This window comes from Nycticebus coucang, chromosome 17, assembly GCF_027406575.1.
Source record: "Nycticebus coucang isolate mNycCou1 chromosome 17, mNycCou1.pri, whole genome shotgun sequence".
Lineage (NCBI taxonomy): Eukaryota > Metazoa > Chordata > Mammalia > Primates > Lorisidae > Nycticebus > Nycticebus coucang.
The window spans coordinates 74502928-74530154 of NC_069796.1; the positions used below are offsets into that span (position 1 = coordinate 74502928).

A 27227-nucleotide genomic window follows, 5' to 3' on the forward strand; every position below is an offset into this window, starting at 1 on the left:
TCTTTTAATGTAAGATGCGATTCTTGTGTGCAGCAGATATCTGGCTTGAGTTTTTGTATCCAGTCAGCCAACCTGTGTCTCTTCAGAGGACAATTTAAACCATTCACATTAATTGAGAATATTGATAAGCCTTTTGAGCATCTGGTGGAATTTTTAATCCTTTTGCAACTGTGGAATTTGATCAAAATTTTCTGGGTGGGTTTACTTTTGTGGTGGAGGATTATGCTGGTCTTTATGGAGGATAGGTCTGAGAATATCCTGGAGAGCTGGTTTAGTTGTGGCAAATTTCTTCAACATGTGAATATCGTTAAAGTATTTCATTTCTCCATCATAAATGAAACTCAGTTTAGCTGAGTACAGGATCCTGGGTTGGAAGTTATTTTGTTTTAGGAGATTAAAAGTCGATGACCATCCTCTTCTAGCTTGAAAGGTTTCAGCAGAGAGATCTGCAGTTATTCTAATATTCTTCCCCTTGTAGGTTATGCTTTTCTTTCACCTGGCTGCTTTTAGAATTTTCTCCTTCATATTAACTTTAGTGAAATTGATTATGATGTGTCTGGGAGATATCTTATTCTGGTTGAGTCATGCTGGAATTCTGAAACTGTCTGCTATCTGAATTTCAGAATCTCTTGGCATGTCTGGAAAGTTCTCCTTCATAATCTCATGGAGAAGAGACTCTGTGCCTTGTGAAGCCACTTCGCCCCTTTCGGGGATCCCTATAAGATGAATATTAGTTTTCTTTGAATTATCCCAGAGCTCTCTGAGAGAGTGATCTGTTTTTGCCCTCCATTTCTCTTCCTTTCTGAGAGTTTGGGAGCATTCGAAAGCTTTGTCTTCAATGTCAGAAATCCTTTCTTCTGCTTGCTCCATTCTGTTACTGAGGGATTCTACTGTGTTTCTCAGATCTTTGAGGGCTACAACTTCTTGTCTCAATGTGTCAAAATCTTTGGTCATTTAGCCTTTGAATTCGTTGAATTCTTGAGACATCTTTTGGGTTACTGCTTGGAATTCTAATTCGATCTTATTTGCTATCCAGATTCTGAATTCAATTTCTGACATCTCAGCTCTTTGTTTGTGCACGGGATCTTGTGCTGTGTCTGCCCCATTGATCCTTGGGGAGTAGATTTACTCTGATTATTCATATTTCCAGAGTATTTCCTTTGATTTCATCTCATGATTGTTTTTCACAATTGCCTCTGGCCGTCCTCAGAGTTGGGGTGGTGTCTCTCCGAGATTAGACCAGGGGGGATCACTCTGTTGTTGCTGGATCTTTGTAGGAAGTGACTCTGTGTAGCTATTCTGGGGCTGCCCCAGCCAGGGAGTTCTGGTTGTGGGAGCAGCTCCCGAGTGTGACACCCCCGGATCCAGCAACAAGGCAGGGGGTGGTGCACACTGTTCTGGGAATGCCTGGTGCCCAGTGACTTTGGCACAGAGGGCCCAAGGCTCCGGCAGTCTCTGGCCAAGAGAAGGGCTCTGCACGGAGGCAGGGAGGGTTCCGGAGGGCCCGTGGCTCCCAGAGTCCCTGGACAGATAAGCAGGCACTGTGGAGGCAGGGAGAGTACAGGAGGGAGGATGAGGGGTTGAGCGGCTCCCAGAGTCCCTGGTCAGGGGGTGGGGAGGCCTGGCGGGCAGGGTAGCGGGTCCCTGTGCAGCTCTTACTTGGGTCCAGGAGGGTGCTGATTGTGGGTCCCTGTGCAACTCTTCCAGAGGTCCAGGAGGGTGCTGATCACGGGTCCCAGTGCAGCTCTTCCAGAGGTCTGGAGGGTGCCAATTGCGGGTCCTGGTGCAGCTCCTTTGGAGGTGGGAGAGTCCCTGACTTCTAACAGCAGATTAATTTTCCTTGATTTTGCACTCTACCTCCACCCATGTTTCTGGACGCTGTTGTGAGTGGATTCATTCCCATTACTTTGTGGCATCTCACTGCGTAAATATGCTAACAATTTATCATCTATTTTACTGTGGATGAGCACTTGGATGAGCTTCTGGTTTGAGGCAATTATGAACTGGATACCCATGTTTTCCATTGCTTTAAACATGAAAACCTGAATCCTTATAAGACAGTTCATGGATCTTCCCACTTGCTATTCTTCCCTGATATCACCTTCTCCCTTGTTCATTCTGCCTCACCAACTTGACCTCCACATTGTTCTCATAAAGCCAAGCTCCTCCCCATCTCATCCTCCTCGCACCTGCTGTTCCCTCATCCTAAAACTCTTTTCCTACCACTTTTTTCTCACCTTTATGCTTCAGCTCCTACGTTTTCAGACTCTCCTTCCTTTCTAACTTAAATTAGGCTCCTTCTGGTTTTTCTTCCTCACACTTCCCTCACTCTTTCCCTTCATTGACCTTAAGGTGATTTACAATTGCATATTCATGTGTGTGAATATGCACACATGAATATACATGTCATTCCTGCCAAACAGAGGACTGGCCTGCCTTATTTGTGACCGTGTTGCTGGTGCCTGGACTAGTGCCTGGCACAGAGTAGGAGCTCAGTAGGTATTTGTTGAAGGAGTGGCTGGACTTCCCATATGCTAAAAGAACCCCTAATCTAGGAGAGAGAGAAAGATCTTCCTCTCCCTGCCATGCAGTGTGATGGGCACTGAGGGAGAGGGGTCTTGACATGCTTGTGCTGTCTGGGGAAGACAGAAAAACCACAGTTGCAGAGGAAGCAGCCTTTGAGGGGAGTTTTGAACGAGGGCCACACATTGCACAATGCCAGCCAGTGCCATTCACATTCTAGCCCGTGTAAGCAGCGCCCCCTGGAGGTATGCAATGCAATAGGGTAGACTTGGAGGAAACCCAGGCAGTCACTCAGTGGAGAAGGAGGGAGGTCAGGCCCCAGATGGAGGCGGGAGCATGTGTGAAGGTGTGGAAGTGGCAACCAGGAAGTCATGTTGGCAGAACAGCAAATACTTCCGGAAAGTGAGTGTCTGCAGTACGGTGACAGTGGGTAGGAAAGAAAAAACCTGAAAGCTGAGCAGGGACAGATCAGAAAGGCTTTGAATGCCTTATTATAGAGTATGGCCTTTCTCCTGCAGGCACGAAGGGTCCTTGAAGGCTTTAAAGTAAGGAAGCAGTTAGATGTTCCTCCTTTGAATGCAGCTTTCCTCCTCCTGGGCTTCTGCACAGGGCGTTCTTAAAAGCTCCTCCCCATCTCCCCTCTACACAGCATCAATATCTGTCTGTCTCTCTCTCTTTCTCTCTCTCTTTCTGTCACACACACACTCCCTTTCCTTCCCATCTAGTCACCTCCTGCTCACTGGGATTTCCTCCCCACCAACATTCTTGGGGGGAGGTGTCCCCTGAATGCACTGTATCGGGCCCCTGCCACTCCCCCCACCCCAGCACCAAATAGCTCTCCCTTACAGCCCTTCTCACAGCTGTAATTGTGTATTCGTGTCCCTGCTTCTTTGGTTAAGTCCCTCCTGCACCACATCATAAGCTCTGAGCCTGTCTTTGCTCACCATGGTCATCACACTACCTGCCAAAACGCCTTTCACAGGTTGAAATACTCCATATTTACCTGCTCCGTGAATGGTTATTTAGAAAGGTCCTTCTACCTGCTCTTGCAGAGAACCCCCTGGTAGGGTTGAGCCTACACCCTATGTGCATGAAATTGAGTCCCAGGGAGCTTAATGTCCAAGCCCCTACCTGGAGAATGTCAAAGGAAGCATTTTTAACCCTAGTCTGTCTGGCTGCAGAGCCCAACCCTGTAATGCATTCAGGCGTCCTAAATCATGAGGATACAACTGTGCCATGAACGTCTCTCTGCTCCTCTTGGACCAGCACTAAGGAAGTTCTTGATGGATGTTTGCTGATAATGAACATGAATCTCTCAAGAGCCCTCCTCTCCCGAGAATCTGCTTCAGCCCCCACAGCAGGTCCAGGCATGAAGCTTCTCCAGTGGCCTTAGGACTAACCACTTTTTACAAATTATCAACATCTCCCCATTAGCTATTGCAATATTAAACTGTGTGACTAGAAATGAGTGAATAATCCCACGGGCAAGTGAGGGGAACCAAGCAGCGGGGATTTAATAACAAGTCCTGCCCTCTCTCCAAGCGGAAGGTCTCCCTAATTAAATATTAAAAATCTACCCGCACAAGCTAGAGAAAAAAATTGCTTTTTCAGCAGCATGGCTTTGAGAAGCTTCTTCAGAAGATCCAGGCACTGTGGGAATGCCCTATCTGGGCCCCAGAAGTGGGGGGCCAGGGAACCTGTAAGTGACAAGCACTGCCAGGTCTGGGTCGTCACATGCATTGCCATGTTTGATTTCCTGAGGACCATGAGACATGGGTTAGATCACAGCCACTGTCTGGATGAGCAAACTGAGGCTTAGAGAGGGGCAGTGACTCACCCAAGACCACTAGGTATCAAGTAGCAAAGTTGAGGTCTCAGCCCAGTTCCATGTGGTTATAAAGCTCCTGGGACATAATGCTGCCAGTAAGAGCAGGGGCTCTGGCATCAAGCAGACCCAGATCTGAGTCCCAGCTCTGCTGTTTACTAACTGTGTGGCCTTGGGCAATTGCCTTATATCCCTAAATTTCAGGTTCTTTGTCTTTAAAAGGGTGACAATGGCTCACAGGGTTTTAGATGAGCCCCATGAGATAAAGCACTCCAGCACCAGGCACTAGGAAATGCTTCTGTCTCCCCAGGGGATCCCCCCATCAGCCCTCCTGCCTGCAGCACCCCACCCACCATTCTCCAAAATGGAAGGCAGTCTATAACTCACTGCCTCCAGCCAAGGTAGAAAAAGGTAGAAAAAGCTTGCTAGTAACTGTTTTAACATTTGCTGAGTGCGTACTCCATACCAGTTGCACTTCCATTCATTATTTCATTCAAATCTAGCAAAAGTCTTGCAAAATGATTCCCACCACATCCCAGGTGTTCAAACTAACATTGATAAACATGACACATGCTAAGTCTACAGGAAGATCTAGAAGGAGACCCTCTCCCCTCACCCATCTACCCTCCTGGACTCCTCTGCAGAGAAGTGGCCCCCACAGTGGTGCTGGGCTCTGGGCTCTATCCATCCACACCCACCCCAGGGCTTCTGATGACTGCAGAATGGTCCATGTTTGTATAAAAATAACTTTCATTAACTTCTTCATATTAGAAAGGTGTATTTACTCATTGCAGAAAATTTAGAAAATACATATAAGCAAAAAAAGAATGTAACAGCCCTTGATAACTCTCTCAGAGATAATCGCTGCTAAAATGTGTGTGTGTGATATACTAGAGGCAGAGCGATGTGGTATAGAGATGCAGTAGAATGAGATAGATAATACATAGATAGGTGTCTCCTGTTTTATAACACTCACTTTTCTCTCCCATTTCTAGGAATTTTTCTGAGAAATGATCTGGAATCGGTACAGGGTTACCCACATCTCTGATCCTTGTCTCAGTGCCTCCCACTTTCTTGAACTTTGCTTCAGTAATTTTCACATCCTTTGCATGTTCAATCTCCCCCCTTTTAATTACAACTGCCAGGACCTATTTCCCCCTGTAGGGTCATGAGATAACTAGAGTAAGAATAAAGGAGAAAGTTACTGATTAGCTAGAAAAAAAATCTGACAAGCCTAGGAAATTTTCCCCAGCCTTATAGTATTCTCAGCGCCATGGAATTAGGTCTCCAAATGAGTCTGACTCAGCCTCTGGCATTCTAAACTGGAATTACCAGATCCCTTGGTATTCCAGCTGAAACTTCAAATTGTAGTTTTTATTAATTGACAAGGAGAAACGATCTTTCTTCCCTTTCCTTGAGCTAGGACGCAGCCTAAGGTCCCCAGGACCTATTTGGTCAATGGAGGTCTCTAGTGAAGGGAGCCCACAAGGAGAGGAGGAAAGCAAAGCCCTCAGGCAGAGCCATTCTCCAAGTAGTCCCAGAAAGAGGGCAGGGACAAAATATGTCTCAGTTCTCCATAAAAAAATTTCTATTGGTTTTGCTGTTTACCATCCCCCAAACTGTTAACATAGGCTCCCAGCCCAGCATGCTGTGGCCCACACCTGCCTCGGGTTTCTCTGGGCCTTGTTCCCCATGTCCCAGCCTCCAGATATGCCGCCTCTTCTCCTCTCTAAAGCAGACCTGTCCTCTTCTCCCATGAGGCCCTTGTGGAGGCTTTTCCCTTCACCCAGAAGGCTCTCCCTCACTCTTCACCTGGCTGTTCCCTTCTCATCCATCCAGACTCAGCACCACGGTGCCATAGAGAAGGCTTAAGGTTATGTTTGCACCTTGTTTAAGTTCCCCCAGCAACTCATACCTTTCCTCCAACAGACTTTGTTCAACTACAGTAAAAAATTGCTATGGTAGAGCTGTGGCACTCTACCGAGGGTGACAAAATAACACTCTGTCTCAAAAGAAATCACTCATTTAATATCTACGTCGCTCAAAAGAAATCACTCATTTAATATCTGCGTCGACCACAGGACTGATAACCTCCATGAGGGTAGGGACTGTGTACACAGGGTGGCCTGGTTTATAAGCTTCGGCTCTGAAGCCAGCTGCCCACGCACAGGCTGGCTGTGTCCTTCCCCCACACCAGGACCCCTGGAATACACACACACACACACACACACACACACACACACACACACACACACGATAAAATGTTCACATTTTATTGGCCAATGCCGGTCACATGGTCCCACCTAACTTCAAAGGGACAGGGAGCACATTCAGATACAAGGCTGGAAGCAAGAGAGACAGAAATTGTTGACAAGCATGAATAATGACCCTAATATCATATTTCATTTTTAAAAAATTTTTATTTCACAAAACAACATTAAAACAAACACAACGAAACGCTGATTGAGGTAGAGCAGACTTTCCAGATATATTTGCCTTTCAGAACAAACAATTGATCAAAACCATTGTCCCACTCAAAACGTGATGTCGTTAACCAAACATTAAAATTCTAAAAGCAATTCATACCCATACTTTAAATAATATTTCAAATAGTAATAAAGGAAAAAATATGCCTCCTTCCCCAAACCATCCCCCCATAATCCCAAGACACAATCCTTACAGACAAAAAATGGTTTCAGGACTTGAGATGCAGGCTGGGAGGTCTGGGAGGGCTTCCCATAGAAGGCTTGACTTCAGGCTATTTGTTGCATATGAGATTTAATTTTCAAAGACACTCTGATCCAACTTAAGCTTTATGGTGAGGCACCCTGAGACTTCAGTGATGAGGAGCACGGCTGTCTCACAGCAAGACATTCAGAAGGGCTGGGAATTCCAAGCCAGGCCTCCGGATCTGGAAAGTTTCATGAAAGCATCACTCCAGACTCAGCAGATGCCACCCACCACTTGTCAGATTAAACCACTTCAGAGCCCTGTGACCCACTAATGTGTTCACAAACTAATTTAGCTAATTAATCCTGGCTCATTCATCCTCTTAAACCGTGCAAATCTTCTGGCTGCCCCTCCGGCTTGCTGTCTGGCTAATGGAGTGTTGTGTGTGCTCTCTGTAGGTTGTACCCCACTCACAGCCAACCAAAGATGCTCATTAGGAAGCTGAGTCCCAGAGTGTCCCCACTTCAGCGAGTGCCTTCTGTATATAAGACACTGTATCTGCAGTGGTGCTTTTGATCCCAACAACAGAGAGATGGGTGTTACTGTACCATTTTCCTATTGGGACTACTGAGTGTTGGAGAATTAAGGTGACTCACTCAGACCCACCAGCTGTTCAGCTGCAGAGCTGGGACTCAAGCCCGACCATGTTTGACTGTACCACTCACTATCTCTTCCCCTCTTGCAGATGTTCAATTGAGATGTCACCCTGCCTTCCTTGATGATCTTGTATAACACAGGCTTCCTACAACTCACCTCTCTCTAGCCCCATAGCCCCTGTATTTCCACTGATAGCTCCCTCGCCACCTGTCTTTTCTTCATTACTTTGTTCCCAGTGCCTAGGAGAGTGCCTGGCACCTAATAAGCATCACTATTTGTCAAATGAGTAAATGACCCCATTTACTTACTGTGAAAAGAACACTAGATTGCCAGAAGGACCCATCTGAGTTTATTCCTGCTGTGCCAGGAATCCAGTGTGTGACTCTGGACAAGTCTAATTCCCTCCATGGGCCTTGGTAGCCACATCTGTGCATTTAGAGGGCAGGACAAAAGCATTTCTCTGTAACTCATAAGCTGTGTGATTTGCACAGCTTGCCACCCAGAGTGGAGATGCTCTGATTCCCAGAAAAGGGAAACAATCTTGGAAATGCTAAATGAATGGCAGAGAACTTGAGGCAGGAAGAGATGGGGAGGCGACTCCTGAAATATTTGGTATGTCCCTTCCTAACAACTCAGATTGGGCTCTACAAATTCTCAAGTGCAGAAAGTGAAGGACACTTGAAAAGTGGAATTTAGTTTCCAAATTGTTAATGCAGATTCACAGCCCCAAAGGCCCCACAAGAGTGGACCCAGTGGAGACTCTTAGGAAGGGTCCTTATGGGCTTAAAGCATCTGCCCATCAAGCAAATTATGAGGTTAGTCTGTGCTCTTCCATTTGCCATCTTTGTGACCTCAAGGAAGTCTCCCAAAACTTCTGATTCCATTTCTCCTAAGAAAATGGAAGTAATACTATTTACCTAATAATAAACTGACAATAAATATTTAATAATGATACTTAAAGCGACGCAGGAATTAAATGAGGTGACATACATAAAGTACTTATCAGGGCGCTTGGCAAATGGGTAGTCCTCACAAGTGTCACCTTTTCTCTTTCTTCTCTGAGCCTCAGCGTTCTCCTCTGTAAAATGGGGATACTATAAAGCATTCCCCATAGGCACTAAGTGACGTGAAAGCACCCTGTAAAACCAAAGGCTGAAATGTACTAAGCCCGGAATCTAGAGACCTGTCCCAGTCTTGATAAACATGATGTTAGCAGCACAGAAACACACATTTAAGGACACATCCTGATTCTATACTTCTGTACAGAAGTTCTCTTCTAATTACAGAGTGATTAAACCTCTTCTCCATGTTGCTTAAGACCCCGAAAATGAAATTGTTATGTTTCTAGACTGTCACAAAACACATAATAGTCACTTGAGGAAACATGGCAGGGGCAGGAGAAGGGCTGTTAAAAAGGGATTGCAAACTCAGGCAGGTATATATTAGTAGATGAATAATAATGAGTAACAACGGTGCCACAGTCTTAGTGTTGGAGAGGTAATAGGGAGTATTGGGGATTGCAGTTTACCAGAGAGCATACTCCCTATCTAAACTGAGAAGCCCTTGTCAGCTCCAGCCAATTGCTGCCATATGGGAATGTGGGCCCAACATGGCCATAATTTCAGATTTCTAAAGAGAAGCCAAAACTCTATATTTTTATGTGAAATAAATGTTGGCAAAATTCACATTTAAAAGAAGTGAAACAACAACAGTACCCTGTGAGCTGCCAAATTGTGATTTCTGAGCTAAACTGTCAAACTATAAAAGTACCCAATAAATTAGCCAAATATTTCCCACATATTCCCCCTGGCTGCTGTCTCGGGACTTGTGATGTATTTTTTAATTTAACTCTTTGCAGTGCTGCACACTTTTAGAGATGGTAAGTGCTTCCGAAGTTTAGACAGAGAGAGCTTTCCATGTGATGGTCTCAGAGAGCTGCCCAGAGATGACAAGTGAGCCAGGTTTAAAGGGTGGACTTGGCCAGGCGAGATGGCTCATGCCTGTTATCCTAGCACTCTGCGGGGCCAAGGCAGGTGGATTGCTTGAGTTCTCAAGTTCAAGATCCCGCCTCTATAAAAAGCTGGACATTGTGGTGGGCACCTGTAGGCCTAGCTACTTGGGAGGCTAAGGCAAGAGGATCACTTGAACCCCAGAGTTTGAGGTTGCCGTAAGCTGTGACACTCTACCAAGGGCAACAAAATGAGACTGTCTAAAAATAAGATAAAAATAAAATAAAATAAAATAAATTAAAAAGTGCACCTGATTGGGGTTAGCAGATCACATGCTCTGGTAGAGACAGCAGATTCCGGGACTATTGCCGGGTACCCATGACTGGGAGTGTTGGTGAATCATGCTGGTGGCTAGACTGGGCCCCCAGTGCAGACCCTTCGGGGCCTGCTGGGGAATCTGGGCTCTATCCTGAAGGTTCCTCAGCAGGAAATGGTAGTCTGTGAAGGAATGAATTTGATGGAAAGACACCCCCCTCCTCCCACTGTCTCCAGGATGAGGAACCTGGGCACCAGACACGGGCCCCTGTAGGTCTCACTCTTTACCTTTTGTTTTTTATTTCAACCTACATAATTTATTTTTATTTAAAATAGATTTAAGCATAACTGAGACCCCACTGCCAACAGCAGGCTGTGTTTCCTTGAGGGTGAGCGAGATGCCTTCATGATCTGGATCCTGAAACAATTCAGAGAGGCAGCAGGGCTTTGAAACAGGCAGTATTTCCTCTTTTTATGATGGTTTCATTTTACATTTTTATTGGCCCTTCACTGATTGCTCCCGGGCTCTCTGACGGGATGTGAGATGCGCTGACATTTATAGAAATCAATACATTAATAAATCACGAAGTTCATAATGTCTGATTTGCTTCTAAATGAGACAGAACTATTATCGCCATAAAGTTGCACATAAAATATGCCAAATTGTGATGTATTGTGTAGTCTAATCAAAGGCATTTGAGTGAATAACCTTTCCCCAAAAGAAGGAAACAATCAAAGCTGAATAACTTCATTAATAATTCAAGGTGTGCCTGCCAAGGCTTCATTTATTAAGTGCACAGTTAAGAGGCTTTCCGAGCTGAGTCCTGGAGAGGATGGCACCTTGACATCTTCTCCCTTTCTTGGGGCAGGCAGACATCCGTTCTCAGACGAATTGACTGCAGTCCTTGCATTTGGCAGTTCATGTTCCAGTTGAGGGTAATGTCCAATTGACTTCTCCAGCTAAGAGATGGACCAAAACAATGCACACATTGACTGTCTGGATTATTAAGGGCAGGGGATGTGGAGAAGGAGGCAGGAAATTTTCTGAATGGCTGCCAGTTATTGTCTGTTCACTAATGCTCCAGGCCCTGTGTTTCTGATGTCTGCCACCCAACAGATCCTCTGCCTGTTCCATTGCAATCTTCAGACTAAGGTGGCTGACGCCCTTTCATCCAGTCTTGTGTTTCCTTATGGCCATTACCGTTACCATAGAATGCTGGCTGGTCGAGCTGGCTCACGCCTGTAATCCTAGCACTCTGGGAGGCCGAGGCAGGTGGATCATCTGAGCTCATGAATTAGAGACCAGCCTGAGCTAGAGCAAGACCCCGTCTCTAAAAATAGCTAGGCATTGTGCCAGGTGCCTATAGTCCCATCTACTTGGGAGGCTGAGGCAAGAGCATCACTTGAGCCCAGGAGTTTGAGGTTGCTGTGAGCTATGACAGCACAGCACTCCACTGAGGGTGACAAAGTGATACTGTGTCTCAAAAAAAAAAAAAAACATAGAATGCTAATATTCACTCCTAGGTTCACACACACAAAGGGTTTATTAGTTTGGATTACAGGGCCTAAATTTACCTTAAGAAATTGGGTCTTGGGGCCAGCGTAGTAGCTCACACCTGTAATCCCAGCACTCTGGGAGGCTGAGATGGGTGGATCTCCTGAGCTCATGAGTTTGAGACTGGCCTGAGCTAGAGCGAGACCCTGTCTCTAAAAATAGGTGGGCATTGTGGCGAGCCCCCACAGTCCCAGCTACTCCAGAGGCTGAGGCAAGAGAATCACTTGAGCCAAGAGTTAGAGGTTGCTATGAGCTGTGACACCACAGCATTCTACCAAGTGCTACAAAGTGAGACTCTGTCTCAAAAAATAGAGAGAGAAATTTGATCTTTAGCACACTAACTTGTCCAAACTCAACTGGAAATTGAGTGTCTCTGACAGAGTAAATCACAGAACAAGAAAATCTCACTATATGTGAATCATTATGAAAATTTAAAGATTCACAAAACTCAAGAAACATAAAATCCACGCAGATGGAAACAAAGCCCTCCCAGCAACAACGATAAGCCCAGCAAGCTGAAACTTGCATGGGTGAATCAGACAAGACACTGTTGACTGTGTTTCTTGGAAGTGAAATAGTGGACCATACCACAGTCTGTCTCCAAACTTTTGTAGTGACATGTACCCTGTTTCCCCGAAAATAAGACATCCTCCGAAAATAAGACCTACTCACAGGAAAGATAAGACATCCCCTGAAAATAAGACCTAGCACATCTTTGGGAGCACACCTTAATATAAGACACTGTCTTATTTTCCGGGAAACAGGGTAGTAAAGACAAGCACATTGAATTAACTAGGTCCATCAGAAAAGGTATAATCATGAATGAGGCATACTCTAACATAACTGTTGGATTCTGTTGTTGAGAATGACCCTTAAAATCATAGTCGTAACACACTTTAATATAGAAATAACATTTCTGAGCACCTACTAAGTGCACAGAGCATTTTACATACCTTATCTCATTTAGATTTATGGCTAGAAGATGGGTATGATTATAGCGTGAGTTCATCTAATAACCATGTACCTCCTAGGAACAGTAAGATGATCAGATCAATTCTAAAACTATTACCATGCTCTCTGAGCTCACGAAGACAGGCACTTAAGACAAAGATACATTAATACCGAATCCAGCAAAAGCTCACTTGGCCAACTTCCATCATTTCCCTGTTCATGATTATTCTACATGAGGGACAGAAGTTTATGTTCACACGAATAAAGAAAGGGTTTATTAGCTTGGATTATAGTACCTAAACTTACCTTAAGAAATCGGGTCTTTAGCACACTAACTTGAGATAGTTAAGCATATGCCAGTTTTTCCGTCACATGGTTATGTGACAGAGCCATATCACAACTGGGGGTTTGTCCTTCCCCAAACACCATCCATTGCAATGAGTTCACACTGGCAGCCTGAACTAGGCCATTAAGAGAATATTTACACCAAGAAATTTGGAAAACTAGATCAATCAGTCTTCTCCCTTTCTGCCCCAGAGCCACTTGACAGACATTTACTAGCCCCCCAAAGCCAGCTGTCTACTTGGAAACCATCACTTAGCAAGTTGTCAAGTTTTTTGAATTATCTGCATAGCAGTAAACTCCACTTCTTCAAAGAGCTGGTTGAAAGGCAGGCTTTAGCCTGACCTGGATCCAGTGAGTTTCCAGTGATGAGAAATTTCTGCGTGAACCTGAGAGAAATCCTATTCACATGGCAATTTTACTTTTTCTTTGAGCAATTTCTCCAATCTGTCTCTGCACCTTCATTTTTTTCAGCTTAAAACCAAAAGTGCCCTTCTCCCAGGATGCTTCTCATTTACAATGAATTATCATTTCAGCTCCTCAGTCAAGAGGAGTAACAAAATCCCACCCACATTATCCTCTTACTTCCTGCAGAAATATTCTAGACCCACTCACCCTAGGCAACTTGCCCTCCCTCACCAACACTGGTCAGCGGCCGCTCATTAACTGGCTGTGTCCATGAGCTGGAACTTCAGGGCAGTTCCCCGCTGAGTCCAAAGGCAAAACGGTGGGAGGCTTCTCACTGCCACCCAAATGTCAGCTGGTGGCAGGTTTGGGCATCTTTTGACTAATTGCCTCCTAGAATTGCAGAGACTGCTGGAGCTGCCTAAGTAAATCATCAAAAAATCATCCTGAGGCCCTTTTTCCAGACAAAAATGTCCATCTAAAACAACATCTGGAGAGATTTCCACCTGTGGCTGAGTCGCTGCAATGAAATTGGCAGTTCTACCATGCTGCCTGGGCTTAGCTGGACCAAAATGTTGCTGCAGAGGTGAGGTGACATGAGAGTTGCTAGTGTATAAGGCCTTGCTTCTTGTCCTCAGACACCCTTCGGTGTTGTGGCTGTCCCTAACCTCAGCATCTAGGTAACTCCTTTCCCAGCCATTTGTTTCTTCAGGGTTGGTGGAAAACATGTGAATGTAACATTGTCACACACTCAAACAGAACTGTGACTTACGTCTTAATCTGTGTAGTGACTTTGTGCACTTTAAATAATTGCATTACGTTTGTGGTGGAATTTCCACCACCGCCACGCCTCCAGAGAGCTCCCCTCCCTGCATGCTTTAACTACTGCTAACCTGACTTGGGGAGAAACCCTCATAGGGGCAGAAAGGGCAGTGAACTGAAATACACTCTGTGTTGAAGAATTTTTAAGTCACTTGATCTTTAAAACTTTCCATCTCATAGAAAGAGAAGCGCTCAAAGATTTTTTTTTTTGGTAGAACCCTTCTTGCAGAACATTTTTAGTACTGAGGTGTAAATGAATGAGAAATGTATAAATTCAATTTTGCTTAAAAGGGGCAGGAGGGGTTTCAAGATTAAGAGAACAAATGCTTGGAGCAAAATATGATTTGAGTTTTATTGAGCCAAGAAGACTGAAAAAAAAAATATCTGGAACACTCAGAAAATCTTTATCAAGGCTCAGCTCAGCACTCCCGGGACTCATTGCTCAGTTGATAAAATTCAGAGCTGATGAGTTGTGTGCACTGTCTGTGTCTGAGGGGGTTTATGACTCACCTCAAGCCTCTGCTGTACAAAGCTAAGCCTCAAGGCTTCAGAACCAAGTGGGACTCCTCCTGCCCCAACCCTATGCAAACAACAAGAATCTTCCAACCCTGATTATGTTGGGAGAACTATCAGAAAGATGTTTCCAAACTCACTTAAAACAAACCAATCAAGCATGTTTAAAGGGAGATAAAAGATGACATTTTCAAATGCTGCCATCACTAATATAGTTTCCAGTGTAACCAACACAGGTCAGATAACTTTAAAAATGAAACACTGGACAATTAGAAATACAATTTCAAGAGAAGTACAGCATTCTGTATTTCACGTGCACTCTGTCTTGCAGATTATTTGCAGCTCAATTATGTTACGCTCTTTTAAATTTCCCTCTGGGTCCAGCTTTCACACATCCCACAAGTTTTGATGGATCCTACTATAATTATCATTTACTTAAAAATACTATCTAATGTTCATGAACTGCCTTTTTGGATATTCGGGTTACTTAGAAATTAGAACTATATCATGTGATGTTCAAACATTTAAGGATTTTCTAGTTTTCTATTTGCTATTCATATCTTGCTTAATTCTGGACATAAAGTATTCTAAATAACTTCAGTTCTTAAAACTTTATGAGATAGGCCTTATGGCCCATGAAATGGTTAATTAAGATAATTATTCCATATGCATTTGAAAAGAATAGGTAGCATTCTATGATTCTTAGGTACAGAGCTCTATATGTTTTAGCAAGACAAATTTGTTGAATTGTTACTCAGATTTTATACTCTTTTTGATTTTTTGGTCTGTTTGTTTTATTAGCTACTGAAAGAGGTGTTCTAATATCTCCAATTATGATTGTAAATTTAATTCTCATTTTGCTTTTATCAGCCTTTGCTTTTCATGTATTTTGAAGCTATGTTATTAGTGCATGTTACCTTAGAATTGTTGTAACTGTTATAACTTCCTAGTGGATGGATCTTTTTACATAAAAACTTTATCTCTAGCAAAGGTTCTTGCCTTAACAATCTACTGTTGTACTCATTTGCCACCTGTAAGAAAGACTCAGACCCCACTTCAGGGGGTGGTGATTTATTACACCTGCACAGGGGATCACAGTGATTTATTATACCTACACAGGTGGGTTGCTGCCCCAAAGGGCAAACGGCCTCAAAATGAGGAGCAGGTTGATTTTAATACCATTTTTGTGCTGTCTTGGCAAGCAGGTAAGCACGCACAGAAGCAGATTGTGGTGGTTGGTTAGCTCAGGGGGTAGCTCGGGGTAGGGTTACAGTCAGGGGGGCTGGTTGGCTCAGGGAGTTACATCATGGTAGCTGGCATGGGGACAAAGTTGGCTTGGGAAATTTTGCTTGAGTAAGCTTTCCATCATTGCTAGGGGGTTGGGGTAAGTTCCACCATTGTTTTACCTGTAGCTAGGAGTTTGTGGGAACTCAGGGAACTTCCTTGTCCTGAAACCTGTTCTCAGAATTAACCCGGGGCGGGTTTTAGTTTGATCAGATACTAGCAATATATTTTTGGTGTTACTTCAACTGGCCAGGGGGAGGGAGTTCTCTTCATAAAATATTCTCCCAGGCCAATTTCTTCAAGTGTTTTTCCTGCACTCTTTCTAGTATCTATAATTTCATGTCTTAAGTTTAAATCTTTTATCCAGTGAGAATCAATCTTTGTTAATGGTGAAAGGTGAGGGTCCAGTTTCAGTCTTCTACACATTGCCAGCCAATTCACCCGGCACCATTTGTTAAACAGGGAGTCTTTCCCCCAATTTATATTTTTGATAGGCTTATCAAAGATAAAATTACAATATGTGTCTGGGTTCATCTCTTGGTTCTCAATTCTGTTCCATACATCTACCTCTCTATTTTTGTGCCAGTACCATGCTGTTTTGATTGCTATAGATTTATAGTATAGCTTAAAGTCTGGTGGCATGATTCCTCCTGCTTTATTTCTATTTCTGAGTAAAGTCTTGGGTATTCAAGGTTTTTTCTGATTCCATATAAAACGAAGTACTATTTTTTCCAAACCTTTAAAGTATGACAGTGGTGCTTTAATAGGGATCATATTAAATTTGTATATTGCTTTGGGAAGTATGGACATTTTAACAATGTTGATTATTTCCAGCAATGAGCATGGTATGTTTTTCCATTCGTTAACATCTTCAGCTATTCCCTTTCTCAGAGTTTCATAGTTCTTTATAAAGATCTTTCACGTCCTTTATTAGGTAAATTCCCAAATATTTCATCTTCTTTTTTTGGCACTACTGTTAACTATTTTTTCAGCTTGACTATCGTTGGTATATATAAAAGCTACTGATTTGTAAATATTTATTTTGTATCCTGAGACACTGCTATATTCTTTGATCACTTCTAAGAGTTTTGTAGTTGAGTCCCTGAGGTTTTCCAGGTATAAAATCATATCATCTGCTTAGATGTCTTTTCATCTCTTTTCCAATATCTATCACACTCCTGGCATGTCAATCCATATTTGGAGATATATCTTTATTAAAATCCTACCTGAGCTTTTTCAAGGCAGTAAAACTATGCTATGTAATACCATAACAGTGGATATGTGACATTATGCATTTGCCAAAACCCATAGAACCATACAACACGAAAAGTGAATGCTAATGTAAGCTAAAGACTGTCATATTAACATAAATATTGGTTCATCAATTGTAAAAAATATACCACACCCATGTAAGATGTTAATAATAGGGGAAACTGTGAGGGTAGAGTGGATGGAAACTATATAATTTCTGTGCAATTTTTCTTTTTTTTATTAATATTAAATCATAGCTGTGTACATTAATGCAATCATGGAGCACCATACATTGGTTTTATAAACAGTTTGACCCATTTTCATCACTCTGGTTAACATAGCCTTTCTGGCATTTTCTTAGTTATTGTGTTAAGACAATTATATTCTACATTTACTAAGTTTCACATGTACCCTTGTAAGATACAGTGTAATCCCACCTTTCACCTTCCCTCCACCCATCCTCCCCCCTCCCTCTCCTCCTTCTCCCCATTCCCATATTCTTGGGTTATAACTGGGTTATAGCTTGCATATGAAAGCCAAAAATTAGTTCCATAGTAGGGCTGAGTACATTGGATACTTTTTCTTCCATTCTTGAGATATTTTACTAAGTAGAATATGTTCCAGCTCCATCCATGTAAACATGAAAGAGGTAAAGTCTCCATCTTTCTTTAAGGCTGCATAATATTCCATGGTGTACATATACCACAATTTATTAATCCATTCGTGGATCGATGGGCACTTGGGCTTTTTCCATGACTTAGCATTTTTGAGTTGGGCTACAATAAACATTCTGGTACAAATATCTTTGTTATAATGTGATTTTTGGTCTTCTGGGTATATACCTAGTAGAGGAATTATAGGATTGAATGGCAGATCTATTTTTAGATCTCTAAGTGTTCTGCAAACATCTTTCCAAAAGGAATGTATTAATTTGCATTCCCACCAGCTGTGTAGAAGTGTTCCCTTTTCTCCACATTCACACCAACATGTCTAGTCTTGGGATTTTGTGATATGGGCTAGTCTTACTGGAGTTAGATGATATCTCAAAGTAGTTTTGATTTGCATTTCTCTGATGATTAAAGATGATGAGCATTTTTTCATATGTCTGTAGGCCGTGCACCTGTCTTCTTCAGAGAAGTTTCTCTTCAAGTCCCTTGCCCAGCCTGCGATGGGATCACTTGTTCTTCTCTTGCTTATAAGTTTGAGTTCTCTGTGCATTCTGGTTATTAAACCTTTGTTGGAGACATCACCTGCAAATGTCTTCTCCCATTCTGAGGGCTGTCTGCTTGCTTTACTTAACTGTGTTCTTGGCTGTGCAGAAGCTTTTTAGTTTGATCAGGTCCCAGTAGTGTATTTTTGAAGCTATTTCAATTGCCCAGAGGTGGGGGGGTCCTCCTCATAAAATACTCACCCAGATCGATTTCCTCAAGGGTTTTTCCTGCACTCTCTTCTAGTATTTTTGTAGTCTCATGTCTTAAGTTTAAATCTTTAATCCAGTGAGAGTCTATCTTTGTTAATGGTGAAAGGCGTGGGTCCAGTTTCAGTCTTCTACAGGTTGCCAGCCAATTCACCCAGCACTATTTGTTAACTAGGGAATCTTTTCCTTCACTGAATGTTTTTAATTGGCTTGTCGAAGATCAGATAATGGTAAGTAGCTGGATTCATCTCTTGGTTCTCTATTCTGTTCCAGACATCTACTTCTCTGTTTTTGTGCCAGTACCATGCTCTTTTGATCACTATCGATTTCTAATATAGTCTGAGGTCTGGTAGCATAATTCCTTCTGCTTTGTTTTTATTTCTGAGTAATGTCTTGGATATTCGAGGGTTTTTTTGATTCCATATAAAAAGAAGTATTATTTTTTCAAGATCTTTAAAGTATGACAGTGGGGCTTTAATAGGGATTGCATTAAAATTGTATATCACTTTGGGTAGTATGGACATTTTAACAATGTTGATTCTTCTCAGCCATGAGCATGGTATGTTTTTCCATTTGTTAATGTTTTCAGGTATTTCTTTTCTTAGAGTTTCATAGCTCTCTTTATAGAGATCTTTCACATCTTTTGTTAGATAAACTCCCAAATATTTCATCTTCTTTGGCACTACTGTGAATGGAATAGAGTCCTTAACTGTTTTTTCAGCTTGACTGTTGTTGGTATATATAAAGGCTACTGATTTATGAATGTTGATTTTGTAACCTGAGACACTGCTGTATTCCTTGATCACTTCTAAGAGTTTTGTAGTAGAATCCCTGGTGTTTTCCAGATATACAATCATACCATCTGTGAAAAGCAAAAGTTTGATCTCTTCTGACCCTATATGGATACCCTTGATAGCCTTTTCTTTCCTAATTGCGATGGCTAAAACTTCCATCACAATGTTAAAGAGCAGTGGAGACAATGGGCAGCCTTGTCTAGTTCCTGATCTGAGTGGAAATGAATTTAGTTTAACTCCATTCAATACGATATTGGCTGTGGGTTTGCTGTGGATGGACTCTATCAGTTTAAGAAATGTCCCTTTTATACCAATTTTCTTAAGTGTTCTGATCATGAAGGAATGCTGGATATTATCAAAAGGTTTTTCTGCATCAATTGAGAGAATCATATGGTCTTTGGTTTTTAATTTGTTTATGTGCTGAATTATACTTATGGATTTATGTATATTGAACCAGCCTTGAGACCCTGGGATAAAACCGACTTGATCATGATGTATAATTAATTTGTTTGATGTGTTGCTGGATTCTGTTTGTTAGGATCTTGTTGAATATTTTTGCATCTATATTCATTAGTGATATTGGTCTATAATTTTCTTTTCTTGTTGGGTCTTTTCCTGGTTTGGGGATCAGGGTGATGTTTGCTTCATGGAACATGTTGGGTAGTCTTCCTTCTTTTTCTACATTTTGAAACAGGTTGAGTAATACAGGTACTAGTTCCTCTTTAAAGGTCTGGTAGAATTCTGACTTGAAGGCATCTGGTCCTGGGCTTTTCTTTTTAGGGAGATCTCGTATGGTTGATGCTGTTTCAGAACTTGATATTGGCATGTTCAACATTTCCACTTGATTCTGGCTAAGTCTTGGAAGGTGATGTGCTTCCAAGTATTGGTCAATTTCCTTCAGATTTTCATATTTCTGAGAATAAAGTTTCTTCGTATATTCATTAAGGATTTTTTGAATTTCTGAGGAGTCTGTTGTTATTTTGTCTTTGTCGTTTCTGATTGATGAAATTAGAGATTTTAATCTTTTTTTCTAGTTAGGTTAGCCAAAGTTTTATCTACATTATTGACCTTTTCAAAAAACCAACTTTTTATTTATTCATCTGTGGTATAATTCTTTTGTTTTCAATTTCATTTAATTCTGCTCTAATTTTGGTTATTTCTTTTCTTCTACTGTGTTTGGGGTTGGAATGTTCTTCCTTTTCCAGTTGCTTGAGATGTCCCATTAAGTTGTTAACTTCCTCTTTTTCTGTTCTCTTGAGGAAGGCTTGCAGTGCTATAAATTTCCCTGTTAGGACTGCCTTTGCAGTATCCCAAAGGTTCTGATAATTCATGTCTTCATTGTCATTTTGTTCCAAAAGTTTGGCGATTTCCTTCTTAATCTCATCTCTGACCCAGCTATCACTGAGCATAAGTTTATTTAACTTCCATGTTTTTGTATGACTGTGAAGATTCCTGTTGTTACTAAGTTCAACTTTTATTCCATGGTTGTCCGAGAGGATGCAAGGAATAATTTCTCTTCCTTTAAATGTACTGAGGTTAGACTTGTGACCTAAGATGTGATCGATTTTGGAGTATGTTCCATGGGCTGAGGAGAAGTATGTGTATTCAGTTTTGTTGGGATGAAATGTTCTGTAGATGTCTGCTAAATCCAAATGTTGGATGGTTAGTTTTAAATCTAAAATTTCTTTCCTCAGATTCTTTTTGGAGGACCTATCCAGCACTGCCAAAGGAGTGTTGAAATCTCCGACTATTATGAAGCTGGAGGAAATCAAGTTGCTCATGTCTGTTAGAGTTTCTCTTATAAATCAAGGCATATTCTGGTTGGGTGCATAAATATTCATAATTGAAATCTCATCATATTGAGTATTATCCTTAACAAATATGTAGTGACCATTCTTATCTTTCTTTACTTTTGTTTGTTTAAAGTCTATTGTGTCAGCAAATAGAATTGCAACACCTGCTTTTTTCTGATTACCATTTGCCTGAAATATGGATGACCATCCTTTCACCCTGAGTCTGTATTTATCTTTTAAGGTAAGATGTGACTCTTGTATGCAGCAAATATCTGGCCTAAGTTTTTGTATCCAGTCAGCTAACCTGTGCCTCTTAGGAGGACAGTTTAAGCCATTCACATTAATTGAGAATATTGATAGGTCTGGTAAAATTTTGGGTATCAACTTTTTTGAAAGTCCAATGGACAATTTTAATCCTTTTGCCATTGTGGAAGTTGGAGTTTGATCCAAGTTCCAAAGTTTCTGAGTGAGTTTATTTTTGTGGTAGAGAATTGGGGTGGTCATTATGGAGGATAGGTCTGAGGATATCCTGGAGAACTGGTTTGGTTATGGCAAATTTCTTCAACATATGAATGTCATTAAACTATTTAATTTCTCTATCATAAATGAAACTCAGTTTAGCTGGATACAGGATCCGGGGTTGAAAGTTATTTTGTTTTAGGAGATTAAAAGTCAATGACCACCCTCTTCTCACTTGAAAGGTTTCAGCAGAGAGATCTGCAGTCATTCTAATATTCTTCCCTTTGTAGGTAATAGATTTCTTGCATCTAGCTGCTTTTAGAATTTTCTCCTTCATATTGACACTAGTGAAGTTAATTATGATATGCCTGGGGGATGTCTTATTCGGACTGAGTCATGCTAGGGTTCTGAAACTGTCTGCTATCTGGATTTCAGAATCTCTTGACATATCTGGGAAATTCTCTTTCATAATTTCATGGAGAAGGGCCTCTGTGCCTTGCAAGGCCACGTAATCACTTTCAGGGATTCCAATGAGGTGGATATTAGCCTTCTTCAAATTATCCCACAGCTCTCTGAGAGAATGATCCCTTTTTGCTTTCCATTTCTCTTCTTCTTTGAGAATTTGGGAGCATTCAAACGCCTTGTCTTCAATGTCAGAAATCCTTTCTTCTGCCTGCTCCACTCTGTTACTGAGGGATTCTACTGTATTTTTCAGATCTTTGAGGGCTGCAAATTCTTGCTTCAGTGCATCAAAATCTTTGGTGGCTTTGTCTTTAAATTCATTAAATTCTTGAGACTATTTTTGAATTTCTCCTCGAATTTCTAATTCCGACTTTTGAATTGCTCTTCGGATTTCTAATTCCAAATTTTCCTCCATTCTATTAATCTTCTTTGCAATCCAAATTCTGAATTTGATTCCTGACATCTCGGCCAACTGTTTATGAATGGCATCTTCAGTTATATCTGTCATATCTTTCCTTGGGGGGGGTTGATCTATTCTGGTTATTCATGTTATCAGAGTTTTTCTGCTGATTGCGCTCCACGTTTACTTTACACAGTTTGATTTTTCCCCTGGAGTCTTGTTGAGGACCCATGCAGTGCTATGGCCTGAGATGTTGGGGACCTATTTGATGTGGTGGGGCTAACTGGTTCTGTCTTGTGTTCAGCTGGTCTCTGTTCACCCCTAGTGAAACAGTTACTCTGTTCGCCCCTAGTGAAGTATCAGCTGTGGAGAAATACCAGCAATTAAGTCACCCCGCTCCCACAGGCAACAATTGGGAAAGGAAAATCAAACCTTTCTACAATCACACACCCAGGGCACCACTTGAATAGTCCTCAGGTGATTGGCTCAGTTCAAAGGTCCAAATCAATTGTCTCAGTCAGCACCTGTCTCAGGTGGGAGAGTTTAAAAGGTCTCTGGCAACTGGAATGCAGGGGTCTGGTGACAACTCAAATATTACTTGCTCTGGTGCTCTGTGAAGTTCGGAGGACCCGCCCAGCAAACAGATTAGTCTGGGAAGGTTGATACCTCCTTCACCACCTTGCAGCTCTGTCACACCCAGTCACTGCTAGCCCCACAGGGCTGTGACCCAGTTAGTTGTCTCCAGTAAGCAGATATTCCAGAGGTTCGCACCTGCCTAAATCACAAGGAAGTCTATATCTGCTCAGCCAGGCCACTGCTCTCTGCCTCTATCCAGCAGGGGGCAGTGAGGCCTGTCAACCTCGGGCGCTTGATGGAGGCTGGGGTGTGTTCACTCAGTTCCAGCCCCGTCCTTTATTGATTTTACTGGCAGAACAGAACAACCTTGTGGGAGTTTGTTTCTGTCCCTGCTAAATTCCTCTGCAGAAGAGGGGCTGATTTGAGTTCCCAGAACCTGTGCCTCAGGCCTTGTCTTTACTCCTGCAGGTTTGTTTTCACAGCAAGATTAGCAGTCAGCTCTAGCCTCCTGTTCTCCTTTGTCTATAGGCTGATGGTCCCCTGAGGGCTGGGTGCATCTTAGGCTCAGTAAAGTGGTCCTCTGGGTCAGCTCTGCCCTGGGAGTTTCCTGGCTCTGCATGTGCATTTTCTAGTCCCCACGTTCCACCCACACCAGTACCGCCTCAGGCAAACTCTTTACTCACGATATCGGAGAGTGGGCCTTGTTGTTGCTAAAGACGGCTGCTGCTCTGCGCCTCAGGGCACTGCCACTCTGGCATGATTCCCTCTCAGCCAACCATCGTCTCCTCACTCCCGTGTTGCAGAATCAGCACTGACCAGCTGCAGTCCAGGTCCTGTCCACATCCCTGGAGAAATCACCCAAGAATCTGGACTCCTGGGAAACAGACTTCCAGACCTCAGAGTGAGAGTGGAGGGGAATGCTGGGAGCTCAGAATTGCAAGTCATAACACCAAACTCATTGAGACAAAATGAGCAAATAAACAGATACAAAGGCTACCAGGCACATGAGCCCATAGATGCACAAACAGACAGAGACACATAGACTTACAGACAACACCCACAACAACAACAACAAAAAACAAGTACAATAAAAATAGTGCTAATCATAAAATAATTGAAAAAAAGAAAAAACATGGTGTTCATAAAAAAGTTAAAAAAGAAGAAAGGAGAAATTAAAAATAGAAAAAAAGAAATAAAAAATATATCTATAAAAAATAATAATAAATTAACAATAGCTCCTGCAAGAAAATGGTGAGGAAAAAACAGAACAAAAAAAAAACAAAAAGAATGGCACCAACCACAAAAATATTATTCTTGTATATATGTAGAAATATACATTACATGTGTGATGTAGGGATCAGCTTTCGTAGGAATATATTTATAATGCAATATACTTTCTGGACACCAGGTGGCGCTGTGAGTGGTTCCCAGGCTTGTACCTGATTCACAGTTTATACTGTTACCACGGTAACCACCCTACCTGGCCGATTGCCATTTTGGAGTTTCTGTGAAAGTTTGTCACCTATTGTGCAACCTCAGCTGCTCTGTTCCAGACGGCACTCCTATCCGACCTCCCAACTCAGTGCAGGAGTTCACGCTTCACAAATCTTTCCACTCTGCTCCTACGTTCTCCTGCAAACTGGCGACTGCAATCGGCTGTGGGAGACGGTGTTGGCTGCTGGTGGATCCCGCGGCTGGAGTGCTCAGGGACATTATTCTCAGTATTGTGATTCAGAGTCTCCCTTTTGAATCGGGACTTTTGAGTCCAGCCACCCACCTGTCTGCCACGCAGCCTGAACTGCCAGCCCCCTCCAACATTCCCCACCAGGAATGCTCCAGTCTGTTTAATCACTGCTGTTGTTCTAGGGGAAGGCTTCCGCCTCGGATAGTTCAAAATGTCTGTTTCCCAGGTGAGATCCCTTCCCTTCAATTTTCCATTGGGTTGCCAAGCTCCCTGTGGTTTTGAGTGGCTCTCCTTTCAGGTGCCACCCTCAGCTCAGGAATAAGTTTTCGTCAATTGAGTTTTGCCAGTAATTGCAAGCTGCCATCCTCCGTAAGGGAGGGGCCTGCCGGCCAGCACTGCCAAACAGGAAAAAATCTCTACAACAGAGTCCATGGTTTTTAAATTACCCCTCATATACAGCAATCCGCCAATTCACTGAGTGTCTCCCGCTGTCCGTCCACACCAATAATCCACGCGCGGGAAAAGTTCAGACCCCTCTTCCTCTCACCTGGTGACCACAATTTTTCTATAAACCTAAAATAGCTCAAAAATAACGTCTATTAGCAAAAATAAATAAGTAAATACAAATATCACCCAACTGATAAAAGGGGCAAATTAATTCATCAAAATAAGTTTCTCCTATAGGACACAACTTAGGATAGGAGACAAGAGTAAAAAGACTTACGTGGATATTCACCTACACTACTACCTACAGGAGCATTTGGAACGTAAGCTCCTCTGTCCAAGGTTGCAGATTGGGGGCAAAGAGTAAAACTCACTTCCAATGGTGGCTGGGAGGCCTTTCACCCTCTTGGTCAAGGTGTTGGCAAGACAGAAAGTTCAAAGAAGATCCTACAGAGGAGGGCCAGACTAACCATCAAGTAGACCCCAAAAGACCAAGCCAACATCTGACTGAGTTCCCTGGGAATGTAAGCCCACTCAAGTCCACTGTGTCCTGGATGGCTTCCCAGCTCTGCTGTTTTGTCTTGTGTTTTATATTTGGCATAACAGGGGACTTGGCCTGCATCCACTCTGCCACACGTCCTATGTGCTAATACTCTTCCTCAACTGCCCTTTTCCTTCTCTGCATCTGAATTGCTTTAAGCTTAAGAAGGGAAGACAGAAGCAAAAACTTACAGTAAGAGCAGGGAACAGAGTTGTTTTATTCACTGATATATATAATACATTCACTGATATATTCATCAATAGTAGTTGAATGAGTGAATAAGTAATCCTGTAAGATTTGTAACTTCAAATCACAAAGAAACAGAAAGGGGTATTGGGGGCCTCCTGATTGTGGAGGCAAAAATGAAGCCACTCTTCAGTTAAATATGCAGGTATTTCAAGGACCCATCCACACCTATGCATCTTTGCCATGCACCATCCCATTTCTGCAGGCTGCATGACTGCATGGCTGAGGGCATGCTCAGCGAGCCCCCTGCTAGGAGCCATGGCCACTGAGAGGTAACCCATTGCTCTTGCCTGTTCTGGCCATGGGAAAAGGACAGGGAGCTCAGCCCTAGCTCTGCTACTGCGAGGCCTCTTCACATATGTCAACCTGGAAGTGACCTGGATGTCCTTAGAGGCCTCTCTATCCACAATAAAAGTGTGTTTTGTTTCTTTGATGAATGGATTTGGTAAAATGTTTTCTCACTTTTTCCTAGACATCGCCTGGTGGTATTACCAGTATCAGAGAGGTAAAAAAAAAAAAAAAGTTTAAACTAAGTTAATGACTGTGATCACATGATTTGCAAATGAAGAGCTTCTAAATCAAGTATATATTCTCTAATTAGTCTTTTCACTCAGCAAATTTTGGTGCTTTTTGTTAGCAAACCCCACCTATATAGAAACAGTTAGAAATGTTCTTTTCAAGATAAGCTATAGGAAAAGCTTTGCTACCTAATTTTTTTGTGGTTCGAGTATTGGAAGTTCTTCAAACAAATCTCCTGAATTCCTCTGTTCTTGTTTCCCCCATGGTCTTAACCTCCTAATCTAATCCACATTTTCTGAGGCAGTTGTTCCTATTACTTTATCTCTTGTTATTTTATTATATTTATTTCCTATAATCAGCTTCAAGTCTTTTGTGCAACAGAGTGGAATGTGTTTAAATAAGCAGATGGTGAGGGAGTAGGCGGTGTGGTGTGAGGTAAGAAAAAGGTAGGTGAGTGGGAGGAGATGCGGGTACAGATGCCTGTGGTGCCAGGCAGGTAGCATTCACGAGTTACAACAGGAGCCCTAGACACTACAGCTGCCCAGAGGAAACAGCCCTGCGCAGCTCTAGTGGGCCGTTGCCTTGTGAGAATTTGAGACCAAAGTTGTCAGATAATCCCATTTTCCAGGAGAAATCAGAAATCCAATTTGTGTAGGAATCTCTCATCTTTAAACATGGGCGCCTAATTCCCAATTAATTAAAACACTTTATAAGTCAAACAAGACCTATCTTGGGACTGCATTCTAGCCCAAAGGTCACTATTTTGTAACCTCAAAACTAGATGAGCCCAATCCAGACATAGTGGAGAAGCTGTTTCCAGTCCAGGGAGA

The 27227-nt window shown here is 42.5% G+C and overlaps 1 protein-coding gene across 4 annotated transcripts in view; it reads left to right on the forward strand.

Annotated features, from left to right (window-relative positions):
• KCNIP1 (potassium voltage-gated channel interacting protein 1) overlaps nucleotides 1–27227 on the forward strand; it is a 396149-nt gene that overhangs the window by 352232 nt on the left and 16690 nt on the right. The window contains exon 2 of one of the 4 annotated variants that reach the window (XM_053567053.1): nucleotides 26351–26383. The exons of the other annotated variants lie outside the window; for them this stretch is intronic. Within the exon in view, the coding sequence (XP_053423028.1) occupies nucleotides 26351–26383 (33 nt within the window). The remainder of the gene's footprint in view (nucleotides 1–26350; nucleotides 26384–27227) is intronic. 4 annotated transcript variants of the gene reach the window in all.